This window comes from Populus alba, chromosome 11, assembly GCF_005239225.2.
Source record: "Populus alba chromosome 11, ASM523922v2, whole genome shotgun sequence".
Lineage (NCBI taxonomy): Eukaryota > Viridiplantae > Streptophyta > Magnoliopsida > Malpighiales > Salicaceae > Populus > Populus alba.
Window position 1 is genome coordinate 16,446,168 of NC_133294.1, and position 19,008 is coordinate 16,465,175.

General features: G+C 34.9%; 4 protein-coding genes across 4 annotated transcripts; 1 reads left to right on the forward strand and 3 right to left on the reverse strand.

Moving 5' to 3' along the window:
• Window positions 1–1,132: 1,132 nt before the first annotated feature.
• LOC118047420 (uncharacterized) lies at window positions 1,133–6,170 on the forward strand. Its single transcript, XM_035056704.2, has 7 exons — window positions 1,133–1,613; window positions 2,467–2,607; window positions 2,715–3,080; window positions 3,375–3,620; window positions 4,349–4,441; window positions 5,116–5,316; window positions 5,537–6,170. Exons 1-7 carry the CDS (start codon window positions 1,296–1,298, stop codon window positions 5,750–5,752), a joined length of 1,581 nt encoding a protein of 526 aa, XP_034912595.1. The 5' UTR covers window positions 1,133–1,295; the 3' UTR covers window positions 5,753–6,170.
• Window positions 6,171–6,901: 731 nt separating this feature from the next.
• Window positions 6,902–8,937, reverse strand: LOC118047419 (cytochrome P450 716B1). Its single transcript, XM_035056703.2, has 4 exons — window positions 8,375–8,937; window positions 7,847–8,288; window positions 7,502–7,689; window positions 6,902–7,415 (listed from the first exon to the last, which is right to left on the reverse strand). Exons 1-4 carry the CDS (start codon window positions 8,900–8,902, stop codon window positions 7,104–7,106), a joined length of 1,470 nt encoding a protein of 489 aa, XP_034912594.1. The 5' UTR covers window positions 8,903–8,937; the 3' UTR covers window positions 6,902–7,103.
• A 2,167-nt stretch (window positions 8,938–11,104) lies between these two features.
• LOC118047417 (protein FATTY ACID EXPORT 5) lies at window positions 11,105–13,482 on the reverse strand. The gene is made up of 3 exons (XM_035056702.2): window positions 13,072–13,482; window positions 12,101–12,188; window positions 11,105–11,416 (listed from the first exon to the last, which is right to left on the reverse strand). The coding sequence occupies exons 1-3, from the start codon at window positions 13,268–13,270 to the stop codon at window positions 11,344–11,346; spliced, it is 360 nt and encodes a 119-aa protein (XP_034912593.1). The 5' UTR covers window positions 13,271–13,482; the 3' UTR covers window positions 11,105–11,343.
• A 1,994-nt stretch (window positions 13,483–15,476) lies between these two features.
• Window positions 15,477–18,871, reverse strand: LOC118047416 (purple acid phosphatase 18). The gene is made up of 5 exons (XM_035056701.2): window positions 18,633–18,871; window positions 17,489–18,157; window positions 16,648–16,836; window positions 16,153–16,241; window positions 15,477–15,993 (listed from the first exon to the last, which is right to left on the reverse strand). Exons 1-5 carry the CDS (start codon window positions 18,762–18,764, stop codon window positions 15,774–15,776), a joined length of 1,299 nt encoding a protein of 432 aa, XP_034912592.1. The 5' UTR covers window positions 18,765–18,871; the 3' UTR covers window positions 15,477–15,773.
• Between the last annotated feature and the right edge of the window lie 137 nt (window positions 18,872–19,008).

Consider the following 19,008-nt stretch of genomic DNA (forward strand, 5'->3'; position numbering starts at 1 on the left):
TAGGCTGTTAATCAAATTACACTATCGGCTTCTTTTTTTAATATCATAGTTGCTCCACACTACAAGTTGGCTTTCTTGATGCTTAGTTTACATTGAGAAACTTTGCTCTTGAGGTATTTTATTGGTTCATAAATTATTTGTGTGTATTTAATATTAGGAAATATAATTTTTTTAAAAAATATTTTTTATTTAAAAATTTATTAATATATATACATATATATTTTTAACAATAGCATGTAAAAATACTAAAAATATATATTATTTTGATACTTTTTCAAAATAAATACACTTAAAAAAAAATTTAAAAATAAAAACTACCACAATCCCAAATACAAACTTATTCTATCACTCTCAATGTTTATCTTTTTTTGCAAAATTTTAAAAAATAAAAAAATTAATATATCTAAAGAAAATTTAAAGTGTCAAGAATTTTAAGAAATGAAAAAAAATACCTATAATAATTAGTCATTAAAATCTACAAAAACGCTTAGTTTTTTTTTCTTGCAAAAAGCTTGAACTTTGAAGATATTCAAGGAAGAATTAGAATTCTAAATGCTCACTTGCTAAAATTTTCTTAAACACACTCAGCCATTATTTAAAAATATCAAGAAATTAATTTATTAAAAAATATAAATAATTTTGAAAAATAATTAAGAAAAAAAAAATAACTCAACTAGTAAAATTTCAAAACAAATAAGAAAATTCAAAATAACTCATGTTCATGGTTATGAAAACTACAAGAATAAACAAAAATAAAATTATAATAATTATATTATATTATTGAATAAATTGACATTATTGAAATCAATTATAGAAACTAATGACGAAAATCTTGAAGTAAAGTTATATTTTTTGAAATATTTTAGTCTTCTAACCAATAAAACTAAAACAAAATCTAATTAGCTGTATCTCCAAAATGTTTCCAAATTATTATTATTATTATTATTATTATTATTATTTTTCAATCTGTGCTTCCTACCTAAACTTCAAACCTTTTAGGAAAGCAGGAAACACAACAACTCAGTCAAGAAATAATCATGTGAAGAAATACACACTTTCCTATAAAAATAATTAAATTAAAAAGCATGAAAAGAAAAGAAAAAAATCAAACCACTCATGTTAGGCCATGTCCTTGATTAGAGAAAACAAAAATGCTAATGACCATGGTACAAAAAATAATCAAAGACAAAGGACACCAAACCTTCTCTTCTCCTCTACATCCTCACTCCAGAGGAACTGCAAGCAAAAACAAAGAAAGATAGAAGAAAGACAAACTTTCAATTCTTGACTCTCTCATGGAGCTATCTTTCTCTGTGAAAACAATACTAACAATCTCCCTCTTTCTCTTCTTTCTCACCGCGCAATCATCTTTAGCTATAAAAGTACCCTTCCACCCTCAGGACTTGCTTCCTTTGTTACCAAGGCAAGTCTCATGGCCAATTCTCAACTACTTAAAAGGTGCAGTGGACCTTTTACCAACATTTGTTGGTGCTGCCTCTGCTTTTAAAGACACCGGTGACTGGAAAGGTGCTTGCTTTTACGAGAACCGGGCTTGGATGGAGTTTCATAATAAGACTGGTAGTGAATTTGGTGGCGGTACACTTCATCTTAAGGTATTAAAGATGTTAACTTTTTCGGTTTTCTTGTTTTGGGTTTTGTTTAAGTTGTTGGTTTTTATTGAGTTTTGGAGGATTTGTTAACTTGGCTTTTAATTTGGTGGTGGGAAATTCTTGTTTTATGGTAATAAAGACTTGATAACTTTTTATGTTTTTGTTTTTGCTGAAATTTGAAGTTATCGAATTTATTAGATTTCAGTATTGAATTGAAGCGTACCAGGGTGTGGAAGGAAGTTAATTTGGGGTTTTAGTCTGGTTGTTTTGTTTTGTTTTAGTTGGAATTGGATGTTTTTTTTTTAGTGTTGGCTCGTTTTGGCTGGTATCAGGGTGTTAAAGGAAGTAAATTTGGGGATATTGTGGTTTGCTTTTTGATGGATTTGTCGAGAATAGGAGTATTTGTTGCATGGTTTGCTTGATTTGAATGCCTGCTGAATTTGAGTTCTTGTAGCACGGATGTAGATTTAAAGTGATTGTTTTGTAGTGTTTTTTTTTTTTTTTTTTTATTGAGGATTAAGGTGATTAGTTTGCTTGATTTTAGCTGTCTTGTTGAAATTGGAGGATTTATATAGGGATTTGAGTCTATGAAATTTTAGAACCGTGTTTGAGTTTCGTCAGGCTTTGAAATGCCTGGAGTATTGCACCTGAGTTGTATTTTACCCTCTCTATTATGAAGTCTGTTTCACTTTGTTGAAATTTTTAGGATTTGGTATATGGATTTATTATTTTTAAGGAATGAATTTGACTTTGGTTAGTCAATGTGTTGGTGGTTTATTTGTGCTAGTACCCGTGAGTGATTGAAAAAATTTTTTTGTGCTTGTAGTGATTTGAAATGTGTCTTTATGCTGTTCAGGTTAGTAAAGCTCACAGCTGGACATGTATGGATATTTATGTCTTTGCCACTCCCTATCGTGTAACATGGGATTATTACTTTTTATCTCGAGAACATACATTAGAGTTTAAAGAGTGGGATAGCAAAACTGAATATGAATATGTAAGTTGTACTTCCTGTCATTTCTGGATTTAATACATTAGCTAGCCTGTCTACTTTTGGCTCAAAGATTTGAGTTGTCGTTGTGATTATTACGTTTGTGAAATCAGGTGAAACGCCAGGGAGTCTCAATTTTCCTTATGCAGGCAGGGATGCTTGGAACCCTTTCAGCACTATGGGATGTCTTTCCCTTATTTACAAATACTGGATGGGGAGAGAATTCTAATATTGGATTCCTGAAGAAACATATGGGGGCTACCTTTGAACAGCGTCCGCAGCCTTGGGTTACCAACGTCAGTGTTGATGATATTCACTCTGGTGACTTCCTTGCTATATCCAAAATTCGTGGAAGGTGGGGTGGTTTTGAGACTTTAGAGAAGTGGGTTAGTGGAGCTTATGCTGGTCATTCTGCTGTTTGCTTAAAGGATTCTGAAGGAAAATTATGGGTTGGTGAATCGGGACATGAAAATGAACAGGTAAGTGGAACTTGCTAAATTATATTACAATAAAGTACTTCAATGATGTAACTTGTAACTGATTGTAAACCTTTTAACATCATCGCTAGGATTCTTATCCTCTGTTTTTTGAATCTTCTATTTCTTCTCCAATAACTTAAGTAAAGTGTGGTACTGCCCAGGCTAAATAATTTATGTAAAAGGTGTGGTACTGTCCGTGTCATTTCTCAAAACATTCATGTTTAATTCTTTCGGAAACCAAGATAGCCATGTTAATAGTCCTCGCTAATCTAAACATTTCCATTTATTTTGCAGGGAGAAGATATTATTGCTGTGTTACCTTGGGATGAATGGTGGGAATTCGAGCTGAATAAGGATGACTCAAATCCACATATTGCATTGCTTCCTCTGCACCCTGATGTGCGAGCTAAGTTTAACGAGACTGCTGCTTGGGAGTATGCTTTGAGCATGAATGGAAAGCCTTATGGATATCATAACATGATATTTAGCTGGATAGACACTCTGGATGGGAACTATCCACCACCATTGGATTCTCATGTGGTATGAAACTATCCAACATTAGGTGCCGCTGCTATAGTTTTTTTTTTTTTCTTCTACCTTCTTATTATGTATCCTATACAACGTGATTTTTCCATCTGTCGCTCTCTCCCCCAAGGTTAACCATGATCTGCATAATGTTGCTACCCCAAGATAAGGAAGAAATTACAGTGATTAATTAATTTTCTTGTTTCTACATGGTTTGTCTAGGAAAGTTGCTTTGGCATTATATCCTGATGTTGCATGCTGATGTCTTCATAACTTAAGATGTAAACTTAAGGAAAAACATATACTATAATGGGAATTTTTAATCTTGATGAAATGAAGCTAGAAGTTCTTTCTGTTGGGAAGTCAGACAAGGCGCTACCCTCTTGGCAGACTATGACCATTTCCACTAGGTTTATTTGTATGCTACATCTGTGATGGTTAACTACCCATTGACAAGTTTGAGCTGTATGTTGTATCTTCAAAAAACTTTGGAGAATTTCATTGAGATTCCGTTACATCATCCTTTAATATTTTAAGATGTGCATTTGATCTGCTAGGGGTACTGGTGAGTTTTATATCAAAAAAACCAAGTGAAAATATTGGTTTCAGAAGTTTAATTAGTGACACCAGTCAAAAGAAGTTCTTTCCAAGTTTTACAAAACAGTTCATTTGTTTGAATGTATAGCTTTACTTTGAGGTTTTTGGTCTTCATAGGCTTGATTGCCAGCTCTGTGGTCCTGCAGGTTGCTTCTGTTATGACAGTTTGGAATCACATGCAACCTGAATATGCTGCTAACATGTGGAATGAAGCCTTGAACAAACGACTTGGAACTCAGGTATCTTAATAATTCGGTCCAGCATTTCTATGCTATCTGATTAGCTTAAATAAATGGTTGGAAATTAGAAATATGCATTTGTATCCAATATGATATGTACAAATCATAGTTTTTATACCCGACTCGGGCAAATCCTTGGTCATCTTCATGGTCACAGGTCAGGTGGGTTGACCTGAGCCAACTCAATTTTTTTTATTTTTTTTTATAAAAAAGTAAAAATAATATTATTTTGAAAAAAAAATGAAAAAGAAAAAAAATCAATGGGTTTTGAATGGGTTTTCCCCTTGTCTAGGTCTAGTCACACCAAGTTAACCTGGCCCGGCCTAGATCCTGGGTCAGGTCATGGGTCAAATCCAACAGGTCCGGTTGGGTTTTAAAACATTGCTACAAATTGTCAGTGTTACTCCTATCTTGTATCTTTTTAGCCATATCCAAACGTTATGGTTATTTCTTAATACCAAGCCACATATCTAATGGAGTCAAGATGATTAGTCTGTTACTCCTATCTTGTATCTTTTTAGCCATATCCAAACGATATGGTTATTTCTTAATACTAAGCCACATATCTTTATTTTGTTTTGGAGTCAGAAAATTATGCTTGGGTTATTTTCCAAACGGTCCGTGTTCTGATTCTATCAACATTTTTTTTTTCTTAACTTTTGTGCTTCATGTAGGGCCTTGATCTTCCTGATGTGTTGGTAGAAGTTGAAAAGCGTGGTTCATCCTTTGGGGAATTGCTGACAATTCCTGAACAGGATGATTGGTTGTATGCTGATGGGAAGTCAACCTCGTGTATTGCTTTTGTTCTGGAAATGTACAAGGAAGCAGGACTATTTGATCCAATTTCTGGCTCTGTACAAGTGACTGAATTTACGGTTAGTCTTCCAAGAGCACTTATCAGATACCTGTTTAGTTTCTAATTAAGAAATTGATTTTTAACATCGGTATTCTCCTCGCTGGAAATCGAAAGAAAAGAAGAGCAGGGAACCATAAGAAACTTTTTTTGTTTTAACAAAGAAATGTAACAATTGAATTTATTCTGCTCTTCTCTGTCACAGTACCCTGAATGTATTGATTTTCTTGCTGACAATGCAGATCAAAGATGCTTACACACTAAGGTTTTTTGAAAACAATTCAAGCCGCTTGCCAAAGTGGTGCAATGATGGAGATGATGTGAAGCTCCCATTTTGTCAGATTAAAGGAAAGTATCGAATGGAACTACCAGAATACAACACCATGGATCCTTACCCCCATATGAACGAAAGGTGCCCATCACTCCCCCCAAAATACTACAGAACACAGAATTGCTAAACGGCCTTCCATTTTCTTGCTGTTGCTGTAACAATATTTGATGACAGTGGGTGCGTTGTTCTTTGAATTGATGTGTGGAAGCAGCCAGGCAAAAGGTCTGTTACTGAAAGTAAATATGGTAGTGTAGAAGATTTTAGCTGTTAATTCTTTCACTTGTACACAGTAGCCACAACGCAGGCTAGTACGCAGATGCAATGCGGTTGTTCCACTCATCCACTCAATATGGTAATTAACTAAAACAATATTACAAAAGTTATACAAATAAAAATAACTCTTAATTAAAAAAATAACACAACATAATAATACATCTGAGTCTATCTGTATTTTCTACAATGAAGAGTGTATGGGTTGACTTCATCAATAGCACGACTTTTATTTTTTGTGTGATTTAATTTTATGATACAATATCATTTCGGCTCGATGTTTCTCATAATAAGTCAATTATAATATTACATGTTTTGAACCAAGAAGATGTATAATAACAATTTCATTCATTATCATCATCAAGATCACGAAGATCAGCCGCAACAGGACCTTCCATTCCATATATATGAGTGCTATCCATATTGATAATTAGCCTACAAGACATGAACCTCGTAATTGCAAGATCAAATGCCTAGAAAACTCTATCAAAAACAATTGTTTCATTATTAAGTTGTCTATTATGTTTTCACTTAACAATTATCCCATGATTTAATTGCACAAAATTTTAAACTTGTAGTTCAATTTAACTTCTTGTTGTATGCTAGAAAGAATATAAGCAAGGTTATATATCTTGAACAAGAATTGAAGCTGCTGATGCAATAATTTTAAATCAAGCTAGTGATGGGTTTTTTTTTTTATACATGTATGTTTACCTTTCAATTTTAATATCTCAAAGAAATCTAACATCTTATAATACCCTCCACGCAAGTACCATTAATATTCAATTGCATAAATATATGGTGATTGAATAAATATTTGGTTTAAATGTTAAATTTAATATTTAAATGAATGGAGAATAGACGGGCATCATAAACACATGCAAAATAACAATTATAATATAAAAACATGATTCCGATTAGTGATTTTGTTAAATTGTATATCTTTCCAAAATGTGTCATTCCTCTACAAAATTATAACTACGTCAATTTTATATATATATATTAAAAAAAAAATCGGTTTTAAGAGCAATCATCAAGCCTGATCAAGTCAATCTACTCTTTATTTCAAAGCTTTAAAACATAACTTCAACCTTTCTATAACAAGTGGGACATATGGTACCAAGTAATCAAGACTTTGGCTGGAATGACAGAACGTTTTCTTTGCTACAGACGAGTTTAGACCAGTTCCATTGTTTAGATTTAGAAAACTAGGATGTCCTGTTTGTCGACTTTGGCATGATTTGGATTGGCAGTCCTTCAGTTGGAACTGGCATTGGATCCCTTTTGAAAAAATTATCCGCAAGCAACTTCCATGTAAATTGAGTTACAAGATGATGGATTGTAATTAGGGTTTCAATCCTTGCAAACTCGTATCCTGGACATATCCGAGGGCCGCCTCCAAATGGAATAAAGCAGTAAGGTGGGATTGAAGCTTGGTTTTTGAATCTTGCTGGATCAAATTTTGACGATTCTGGAAATATGCTGCTGTCCATGTGTGTCATATTTATAACCCAGAATATCTAAATATCAGAAAAAAGAAGAAGAAGAGTATCAATAATGTTATGAACTAATGCAATAAAGAGAGACTGGGAAGTGAGGAGCTTACTTGCCACCCTTTAGGAATTAGGTATCCATCGTATTCTATATCTTTCACGGCTTTCCTGAAGCCACTAAAGATAGGAGAGACCATTCTCAAGGTTTCCTGTGCTACTCTCCATGAGTACTTCATCTTAGCAAGGTCATCCCAGGTTAACAACTCCCCCTTCTGCTTGCTCTTCGCAATCTGTTCTTGTTCTGCAATGATATATAATCATAATCAACATACAATTCATTTCAGTGTTTGTGGTAAAACAATAAATAAATCGCATATTGGCGTTATTTATGCAGCTCAGGTTTCCAGTAGAGGAAATTCAGTTGGTTGCAGAGTAGAAGAATTAAAGGTCATGTATACCTTTCAGAATAGCTGCATAAATTGAAGGATCATTAGCTAAAATTCGGACGAGGAAAGTTATCAGAACAGATGAAGTGTCATGTCCTGCAGTCATTACAAGCATAACATTATCCATAATCTCATTCTCATCTATCACTTCTCTATTGTTTTCATCACGAGGGCTAAGCATGCAACTGATGAGGTCTTTCTGTGGATTAACACCCTTCTTTGCAAGTTCCCTTCTCTTTTCGCCTATCAAATCCTTCATCATGTTTCGAATGCTTGCGCTTGCCTGAAGGCTGCGGTTATAGCGTGTGAAGGGCAAGTTAATGGGGATTGACCACATCCCTTCTATCATTTCTTGAAACCAGTCCACAAGTTTCTCTCTTCTAGCTCCTCGTTCGATCCCAAACAAAAGGGCGCAAATGATGTTGAATGTTAGTGTCTTCATCAAAGGCAGGACCTAGTAAACACAAAGCACTTTCTTAATTAACCTGTGTTTCTTCATCAGATAGTAAAGATTTGCTAACAATAACAACATCAACATACCTTGACCTCTTGCTTGCCTTCCCAATGCGTCGCAATATGGATCCTGACTTCCTCGTCCATTTTTCCCACGTAACTCTTCAATGATTCAGGCTTCAAAAACAAGCCAAGTGCGTCCCTCACGCGCTTGTGATCCTGGCCACCGAGTTCCAGCAAACATCGATCCCCCAAAAGTTTCTTGACAGATTGTGGTTGGCTACTGGAAAGCGTGCTGCTATCACTGGTGAATACAAACTTGTTTGCATCCTTTCCATGTATGAAAACTGTAGGTTTGCCGAAGAGGCTTAGCTTTGATATCGGACCATATTTTTGTATTCTTTGTTGAAGCCATTGTTCTGCCGTATTGGCTCTCATGGCACGGAGAAGATGAAGGCTATGGCCTACAACGGGAATTCCTAGGGAACCTGGCGGAACCCTTTTTGGTGATCTTCTTCCCTTGGTAAGGAGAAGGAAGAAAGGGATAAGCAACGTCAAAACTAAGAAGAGGGTGTCCATCTTCCCTTCACTTGTCAGCTCTGTGTGTCTGTCCATATATAGGAGGAGTGAAAGAGAGCAGTAGATTGCTGTGTGTGGTCCTCCATCATGTGATGGTGAGACCACCATATTAATTAAGAAGAGAAGCATTTGGACTATCTGTGTGTCTGATTTAAATGTGTTTGCTACTGTAAAAAAGTAGTATTTTTTGAACAAAAAGAGAAGAGAAAATCGAGAGAAAGAAAGGAAGTTGAGGCAGTTACAATATCTGTTTTTATTTTTTGTTTTTTAGCCTGTTGGATCAAATTGAAATTTGGATAACAGTTTTTAAATATGTTATCCTTCATTCTAAACAGTTGAATCGAAGATTGATTGTATAAAAACTGATCGTTTTGATAGAAAATAGGGTTGTCAATATTGTGAGTTTTTCTTAAACACTTCTCTTTTTAATCTTGTTGTATTACAAGAATATATTGTTCTTAATAATATGTATATTGTAGCCCTTAGTTAAATCTAAGAAAGAACAGTTGTGAATCCATTATTTGTTAATAGTAAAAGTTTTTAGGTGGACCACAGTCCCATAATTTTTCTCGCATCAAGTTTTTCACGTAAAAATTTTGGTGTTGATTTGTGTGATTGTTTACATTATCTTGTTCACTGTTTGATTCTGATTTTGATTGCACAAAAAAAAAATGATTGAGACTTGTGAATTGTGAATTCATCCGGGTAAATTAGTGTCCGGTTATTTATTCCTAGTTTATCAACATAGATGAGATGACCAAAAATTAAAAGGGTGAGGCCATGTTTTGGACATCCTTCATCTTTCCCACTTGTATTAAACGAAAGAGATCCTGTAGAAGATCTGTGGTATCAAATGGTAAAGATGATGCTCTTTGATTGTTCTTGTTCCTTTTCATCGGGCCTTGTCTTGATGCTATTTTGTTTTTATCAGAACAATATTATTATTTCATAAATAAAAATACCCCTTAAAATAGAATTTTAATAAAAAAAACTAAATTGATTTTTCTACCATTAATTAATTAATCAGGTTAATACAAGTGGACGAAACTCGAGTCAAGTTTTTTAATTATCATTATAATACTAATTATTCTCGAAGACAGATGTTTCGATGTGTTCATGGATACTATGTAGCAAGGAACCAAATGTCACATGTGCAAGCACATGGATGCTGTTTGTGTCAATAATTGATCCTAGTTCTTTTCTTTCATTGATGTCATTTAGTTTGGACACCACGCAAGGTTTGAAGGCCAATTGCTTCGATCTTGTATTTAAATGGATTTTATAATTGTTCAGTTTTTTAGTTTGTTTTATTTGAAATAAAATATTGAATTTATATTTTTTTAGTATTTTTCAATAATTTTAAGTAGAGATAAAGTCACATACATGTTGAAATTTTACACAGCAGAATATCCATAAATTAAGAACTAAAAAGAAGAAGAAGAAGCAGCAGCAGCAGTGCAAAAGCTTTCGAGCCTGTAGCCTGTATTAACTTGGAATATACTAGTTTACAGCAAAGCTCTATACTTCGGCCGACTTGAAAAAAAATATTTTAGTCACAGAAAATTATTTATTATTATTTTTAAATTCAGTCCAATTAATTAATTTTAAAATTTATTATTTTGATTCTTTGCCTAGCTCGATCCTAAATATATCATTCCAGAGTTCTTTAAAATTAGTTTTTCATTCATTCACTATTTATTAATATTTTAGGTTAAATTATTTTTATTGGGAAATATATAGTTTTCTATAAAATATTAATTTTAAAAGTGGGGTAAAAAAGGGGTAATCTATTAGGCATCTGTTCCCTTCAGCTTCTATGACGAGGTCCAGGTTTTTTGTTGGCTTTACCAGCCAGTGACAGACAATTGATATTTCTCGCAGATATCGTATATATCACCATTGTTGGATCTGATTCCAGTGCTAATTCTATTTCTGAAGGAACTAGAAATACATCTCTTTCAATTATATATATATATATATATATATATATATATATATATATATATATGTTTTTATTACTTGTCAAAACAACATTCTACATTCTAACGATCCTTTGTAGAAATATTTTTTGGGTTAATCCAAATCTAAATTAATACTTCTGTCCGTGACCCAAATTTTATCTCCAGTCGGGTTATAAAATTGAGCTAAAGATACAAAAAGATTGCCATTTTAGAAATCAAGAGTTTAAATAGAATCCATCAAAAAGATGCACGCTTATAGATAATCTAAACAACTTCATTTGATCTTAATCAACTTCTCTCCTTTATTCACTTGAACCTTGGTTTACATTTTATCCACATGGTCATGATAAGAAAGACAAAGGAAAATGTAAGCTACATGAAGTTCATACATTTAATAGCTACAGCACACTGGTACAAATCAGCTCAAAAATTTAGAATTTCTCCATACAAATATTTGAGTTTTTATAATCTCAGGGCATCTATTGAAATCAGTAATATAAAAACCCTCAAAAGTCATCACTCAGCCTTAGCTGGAATGTGGTTGCCACCGGTTGCAATTTTGTACAGATAAAATACAGTCATGAGAACACTGCAAGAAAACACAATGGTAAGTGCAATGCTCCTGGAAGTCGAAATGAAATGATGTAATCAAAAAAGGAAATCCCCATTAATATGGTGTTATTTGATCGAAGGTTTCACAAAGTAAAAGTTAATGCATAGTGGCATGATGCAATTATGCACACTACAAAAGCCAGGAAGAACTAAGACATTTTGGTGTGAACAAAAAGGAACCTTCAGCAGTATGGCTTCAAGAATTAGATCAAAAGTTTCACAAAGCAAAAGGTAAAGCATTGTGGCATAGTGCAATTACACACAACACAACAACCGTTCAGGACTAACATATTTTAGGCAGTGGCACATACTAGAAAAGATACTGAACATGAGAATGTTGCTCTCGGAAGTTCTATGCCAATACTCACAGACCAAATATTAGACTGGCATGCTCTCATGTGATTTGAATTTCACAAAAAAGAGGACAGTATGCACAAGAAAATATCCAGCCATGAGTTTAATAGATACCATCAAACATGGGGGATGAAAAGTGATGAGGTAGTTAAAATGTAAAGCAAATGCATAAGCTAATGAAATGCAAAAATATTTATATCTACTAATCAATTATGATTATATATTAGAGCAAATGTGCAGCACCGAGATAGAAGTACTGCACATATAATCAGAAATGAAAGTAACAGGAAGACAGATTTATCTTTACCTGATACCAGCAACAATACCAGCGGGCATTATCTTAGAGGTTTGCATATAGCGTTGACCCATCACAAATGTCAGTGCAGCTGCACAAACTGTTCCAAAGACACATGGATTAATCAATATAATTACAATTTCCAGACAATTGGAAAAGGGCAAAGCATTATGAACACAACATGAGTAGCAAAGTGAAGGAAGTTATGTTTTCTTCAATTTAACGAGTGTCGTTTTCAACCAAAAAAAGACCAGGATCTGAAGCCTAGAGGTCGGTGTTTTGATATTCAGAATAGGGAAGAGAAACCAATTAACATTTCAGTCAAGATAAACTCCTAATATGGATATTTTTCCTTTCTTGGATTTGTACGACCACCAACGTACATAGGCCGTACTATCCAGGCCATTTTATCTGTTTATGACACACGAAAGGTTTAATGCAAAGCTTATACTTAAGAGTAGCTTAGTCCCTCTAATTGAAAACAAGGGTCTTTTCATTCACCCTAATCAACCGACTTCTCTTCATAATAGAGAATGCTTCAATCACCAAAGAATTGCTCAAATTGAAAACAGAACCTCTTCAATCAACTTAAGCAATCTAGTTCAAATACAATCCACTGATCCAAATGACTAATTCCACTACCCCTTCGTCCCGTTCACTAACTAATGCTAATTTGATGGAGACCCATTACAACAATAAATACTATCTCATATAAATCACAAAAATAAACTTCATTTACTCAATAAATACTTCAAGTCTTCAACACCATGCCCCTTCCTTTAGCAAGGAAGTTCTCAGACACCCTCGATAGCCATAAAATTTCCCATCTTTCACTCATTCTTATTATAGATTATCAAGATCAACACCATTTCATACATACATATGCAAACACACACACAATCAAAAAAGTGAACAGTACCAACCCAAAAAAGCATCAGTCTTTGAACAAAAACAAACAAAGAAAAGAACCAAGAGGGTCTTACCAGTTTCAATAGCCAAGCCAAGAAATGAATTCTTCCCCTTCGAAAAAGCTTTAAGACTCAAGTATCCAGCAAAGATGAGAACCAAACCAGTGCCCACACCCCCTCCTAATGATGCAACACTCCCTTTCCTCAAATATCCAATAACCCCTCCAATCACAATAACCAGTCCATATGGGATTGTGAAGCAGAAGTCATGCATCTTTCCCGGTTCTCTTGGTTTTCAAGATCAAGACTTTGCAGGGTTTGTCACAGATCAAGCAAAGAACGGAAGAAGAAAGAAAAGAATCTTCTGTAAATCAACTGCTTTTGGGAGACCAGAAATGAATATTTTTGTTTCCGAATCTGCCCTGGGAACTTCCAGAACGTGGTCGTTTTGTTGGTTCTTACGGTATAGGGAAAGTGGTTCTTATCATGGGAGTGTGGCAAGCACGGTGGGAACTGGGAAGTTATTCGTGATCAATTGTTGCATTATGGTCCTTGTATTTTTATAGGAATGACATATTGATTAAGCACTTTGAGTTTTTCCCCCTTTTTTTTAAGATTTGGCTAGTTGATTTGTGGAAACTATGGACAATTGTTCACTGGAGAGATTATCTTATCTGCCAAGTTAATTTTTTTTGTTGAACTGGTTAACGTCGGTTAATTTATTTAACTCATGATTCGATCATTAAACCGAATTAACTATCAAATCAACTTTCAAAACCATGCTATTTAGTACTTTTTCTATAAAAAATAGAACATGTCATGATACTTCTTTAGGGACTTTATTATAAAAACAGAACCTTTCATAATATGAACACCTAATAATTTATTTGTTAATGCAAGCATAAGCTCCCTTCTGGTGGGATTTCAACAAGAGTTCATGTTCATCAAGATCCATGTCACGATAAAAAGACAGGAGGGGTTAGTGTATTGAATATGTTTTTCAATTTAGTGAAGCAATATTCAGACCTTGGATAATAAGCACGTTCCAGACATCCAGGAGAAACCGCAACTTCGATGAGACAGCTTGATGTTAATATTATCCTGTAATAAACATTTAGTCCTTGTGCTTGTCTTCCTGGCACGAACGCCACCCATCACTGGCGTGCCAGCAACTTTTCTTATTTAAAAACTCAAAAGTAAACATAAAAACACCAAAACACCTCAAATGACCATGCTAATTATACAAAATACTGGTGTGAAAATACAAAAATACTTCCAATGGCAAAGGGCGCTGGGATTCAAGGATTAAGAAAGCATGAAGCTCTTTTATAGAATAATCTAAACCCAAGTTCCCTTCTTTCATGTATGTTTGTTTTAATCCATAGAACATTTTTTCTTCAACGAACAATTGATAAATCTAGCCAACAACTCACCATCCACCAACATGACTTATTTGACATTACAGATTAGAATGCCTACAGGTCCGTCCAGTAACCTGTTTGCACAGAGAACACTCCAGTGTTGCCCATTGGTTCTAAATTGACAACCCGTTCATATAAACTGAGACCTAATTTTTACAGTCTTCATCACATTACAAGAAACCATGTATTTTTCTTGTTCCGATTTGTATTCGAAACTCATTTCGTCTCAAGTTTCGATACCCTTTTGTTGTTTGTGTATCTGGAATTCTGATCATGTGTAATGTTTTATCTTAGGTGGTAATAAAGTTTTAGACGGGACTTTCGAGTTTCAAGTTTGATTCTATGCATGCTGTTGATACTTGAGGATCTCCAATGGCACATAAAGTCAGCTGCATGTTAAGACGTACAAGGAATTGGCTTTAGCTCCTTAGTCGAGCAGCTAGCTCATGCAAACGTTCTTCTCTGTTTCTTTCTGGTAGGATAGGTAGGCTTCTTACTAGCTGGATCTTGGATTACATCAGGAAGGAATTCTTTCTGTTCCATAAAAGTTGCCGTTTGGCTGATGGAATTTCATAACTTGACTTGTAATTCCGATTCCAAAGGAAATTGAACCAAGACTTCTAGGTTGGAGTTGCAAGCTCAAACCCTTGAAGCACTTCTCCAAGAACATTTTAGTGATCTAATCAGTAATCCATTTTAATGGAGAAACAAGACGTTTCGGTTAACTCTGCTTTTTAGACAGTATCACGTACCAGGCAAATGGACTAATCGTTCTTCATTCAAATGTCTGACCATTTTTCAGGGTTAAGAATGCTGTTTCATAGCCCTTCCACCACCAAAATCCCACCAATTTCAGGTACCAAACTCAAGAAACCATCTACTAGCCATCGGATGTTTTGAAGTGTATTATAGGTTTTTCTTTAGAGATGTATTAAAATAATTTTTTTATTTTTTTAAATTTATTTTTCATATTAACACGCATGATCTAGAAATACAAAAAGAAAAAATATATATATATATATATATATATTTAAAATTTCATAAAAATTTTCATAAAGATCAAGTTGAACAGCAGAACATCATCCTTTAGAGGACAACCTGCGATGATATTTCATAAGGTGGAGCCATTACGTAAAGTATAAAAAATACAAATGTCTAAAATAAAACAACAGCTATTGACCGTTACTATATTCAACTCCAGTCGGTCGTCCACGGGCACCAGTGATCAAACAGACTAGAGATGACGGCTTCATGTTATCAACTTGAGATATCATGGTAGATTGTATCAGAAACTATTTACATTAACCTCCCTAGTGTGAAGTTTCTAGCATAACATGCAACAAAAATGAGAACATCTCAAGGTCCCATTAGAATCTTCCTCAGTCCATGTTTCTTTTCAGCAACGCATTCAGAATTCACCAATGAAGTTATCCAGACCTGATCTGATCTAACAGGCTCATCGTCATCATTCCTATGCCAGCTCCAGAAGGCATGAGATGAATTTGCTAATTTGAGCTCACCATGGCCAAAACTTGCTTCACGGAAGACTGACCAGGCTGGCTGTGGGTTTTTGTATCTGTCAATAATATAAAGAAAATCAGATTGAGATCAACTGAGAGAGGTTTTTTAGACAACTAAGAAAGCCAAAGAACTAGTCGAAAAGTTATTTTCACATTATTTTGGTCCCATAAAAGTTTAGTTGCAACAGAAAGTTGTGATAGTGAGGAGGACATACTTGTGGGCTAAGCCCTCTCTGTTTCCCCCATCTCCAATTGTAATATGGACAGCACCGCATGGATCCAGTTTTCCATTGTTTACACGTTCCTATGAAACAGATTGACAGATGATATAATCCACGGTTCATGAAATTAAGGATGACAGGAAAATGAAAACCATAAATGCATATGCAGACATAAACCCCTGAACAATTTTCTTTTTGTTTGCAACCCTTGAACTAATTTTGGTAATCAACGTTTCTGTCAATGTAAAATCATCAAGGACACATGCTATAGATTCTCTGTTGATGAGACACAATTACAGAGATATCTAGGCATGCTGAAGTTCAACAAAGAGAATGCCTTCAGGGGTAAGATTCTCTGTAAGAAAATTTGACTGCCAAAAACATTAAGTGATGCAAATTGGAAACTTTATATTCAAAGGTACCAGGTCATAACACAGATAATTTTGGGGGTATCCCTATATCTCCGCCTCAGAAAATTCTATACCATACCGTGCGTTCATAAGCATGAACATGGCCAGCCAGCACGATGTCCACACTAGCAGCATAAAGTAATGGCTCCATAGCTTCCATCATCCAGTCCCCTTCATTTTGATGAGCCTCGTTGCTATTGTACCATGGGACATGGAATAGTACGAGCAGCCAAGGTGTCTTATTCCGGTCCACCTTGGCAAGATCAGCCTGTAAATCAATGATGATAGAGAAATCCCATTATTAGAAGCAACTAAAATATGCTCTTTTTTTTTCTTATGGAGCTTTGAATTAAAAAAAAAAGGAGGAGGGCGAGATAGCAATAAGACAACTATCATGCTTTCTCATGAAAAGATGGAACTTGAAGCCTTTTGCATTAACCACTGAAGGGCATAGTTCACAGTGGGGTCACTAATTCGCTGCACCTTGATATCTCTAAATTGCAATAAGATGGGGTTAAGGATGATAAGATGAGATCGCAGTATTTGATACAGTTTCACACGTTTATAGATATTGCTTTTCAAGTGGTTTCATATCAACTAGTCCCAGTAAAGGTTAAGGTAAATACATGGAAGGGACAAAAGTAAGTTCTGTATTATTTCAAAATGCCCTACATGCCTAACAAACAAGAGAACACATGCAGCTAGAAGCATGGAGTCGCCAAATATGCTGTGACAAGTCTGAAAGAGCAACACAGAGATATCCATCATCGATTATTACCCTGATTTCATGTCAAGGAGTTTTTCGACAAATTAACATTTTCTTACCAATTTACGGAACCTTTTGTTAACAAACTACCATTTACAACTTAATACAGTCCAGGAAAGAAGATAATATTGGAAAAGGATAAAAAACAACTAACCTCGAGCCAGTTATATTGATTGGAGTACTCATCATAATCAGCATATGAGCCAAGCATAATAATATGAGCCCCTGCAACTTCGAAAGAATAATAAAGATTTGAACTTGACCCACTCTCCTCAAATGGCATCTTCCATCTAGAATTGTAGGATTCAAAACCATCCTTGAGGAATGGAATGCTTTCTCTTTCATGATTCCCCTGTGTTACCATCCAAGGTCTTGCACTGGCAAGTGGCTCAACCAGCTCACCAAATGTGTCCCAGAGGTGCTGCATGTAATCAGCATATGAAAGGTCTCCGGGCAGCAGGTGCACATCATATTTGCATTGATCAATATGATCTAGTGTCGATTGAGTCCAGCCAGTTTGACCTAAATCTCCAGCCACAGCAAAAGTAACTGGGAACTGAGCTGGAGGAGTCTTGAGCTTGTACTCGGGACCACCTCCTCCACATCGATAGTAATAAACTGTGCTATCCTCCAGTGGTCCAATGACTGTGTGGTGTATCTTTCCAGAGCTATAAAATAGGTAGCTATAACACGTGCTCTCTCCTATAGCTATATTGCTGTATCTTCCAGGAGAAGTTCCATATTCCACCATTGATGCAGCAGATTTATCATTAGTGACCCATGAGACTCGCATGTGCTTGTCTCCAGCCAAAGAGATGTGCACCTACAACAGGCATCCATGGAGTAAAAGCACTTCAGATACCAAATCAGCATTTTAAATCACCTTGAAAAGCCATAAAAACTATCATTCCAAAACACTTCAAGCACAAACACGAAAAGTATCTCCGGAAAAAACTCCAGGGAATATTCAGCATATGATTAAACCCAACAGACACCAGCCAAATTAACTCCAATTAAACAAGAAATCATAGTTTCTATCAATAAAATATCAAGAATTTCAATGTAAATAAACAGCAACAACTGAACACACTCAAAGCAATTGACTTTTATCCGATTCAAGAAACCATTTTTGGACCAAAGAAATACCACAGAACCCAGATGAATAAACAAGAAAAACCCAGATCAGATCATTAGAAAAAGAAACGACCTTTAACACTAAAACCACTAAAAAAAACTCTATATCAACACAATCTAATCAACGGAACAGAAATTAAGGTAAAGAGAAAGGATAAGATAACCTGTTGGGGATGAGAAGAAGACTTTGAAGGCCTTGAAAAATCAAGAGTCTTTCGAGTTGGAGGCCTAAAGTATTCACTTGTAGCAGTTGCAGAGATTAACAGAAACAAAGCTAAGACCAGTTTTGGCTCCATGGTTTGATAATTAGTAAGTTGCTATTATTGTTCTTGGCAACAATAAAAGATAGACCAGACAATTTAGGATGCAGTGTTGTTTTGCTTGAACTGGTGGTCACTTGTCCTGTTAAATGACAGATTTGGCCTTAATCTAGGAGGCTAAGTACATCAGAAAATGTCAAAAAATTGTCAATGACAATGATTTCTGGTGTGTTTTCTAGTGAGACTGGTAGATGATGATAAGATAATAGTTCACGTGGCA

Coding starts and splice junctions, on each gene's coding strand:
- LOC118047420 (XM_035056704.2), top strand. CDS start 1,296: ATGGAGCTATCTTTCTCTGTGAAAACAATACTAACAATCTCCCTCTTT. Junction 1,614..2,466: donor GCGGTACACTTCATCTTAAG/GTATTAAAGATG, acceptor TATGCTGTTCAG/GTTAGTAAAGCTCACAGCTG. Junction 3,081..3,374: donor CGGGACATGAAAATGAACAG/GTAAGTGGAACT, acceptor TTTATTTTGCAG/GGAGAAGATATTATTGCTGT.
- LOC118047419 (XM_035056703.2), bottom strand. CDS start 8,902: ATGGACAGACACACAGAGCTGACAAGTGAAGGGAAGATGGACACCCTC. Junction 8,289..8,374: donor AAGGCAAGCAAGAGGTCAAG/GTATGTTGATGT, acceptor TGTGTTTACTAG/GTCCTGCCTTTGATGAAGAC. Junction 7,690..7,846: donor TTATGCAGCTATTCTGAAAG/GTATACATGACC, acceptor ATATCATTGCAG/AACAAGAACAGATTGCGAAG.
- LOC118047417 (XM_035056702.2), bottom strand. CDS start 13,270: ATGCATGACTTCTGCTTCACAATCCCATATGGACTGGTTATTGTGATT. Junction 12,189..13,071: donor TGGCTTGGCTATTGAAACTG/GTAAGACCCTCT, acceptor TCTTTGGAACAG/TTTGTGCAGCTGCACTGACA. Junction 11,417..12,100: donor GGTATTGTTGCTGGTATCAG/GTAAAGATAAAT, acceptor GTTTTCTTGCAG/TGTTCTCATGACTGTATTTT.
- LOC118047416 (XM_035056701.2), bottom strand. CDS start 18,764: ATGGAGCCAAAACTGGTCTTAGCTTTGTTTCTGTTAATCTCTGCAACT. Junction 16,837..17,488: donor ATCAATATAACTGGCTCGAG/GTTAGTTGTTTT, acceptor ATTGATTTACAG/GCTGATCTTGCCAAGGTGGA. Junction 15,994..16,152: donor AGAGAGGGCTTAGCCCACAA/GTATGTCCTCCT, acceptor TATTATTGACAG/ATACAAAAACCCACAGCCAG.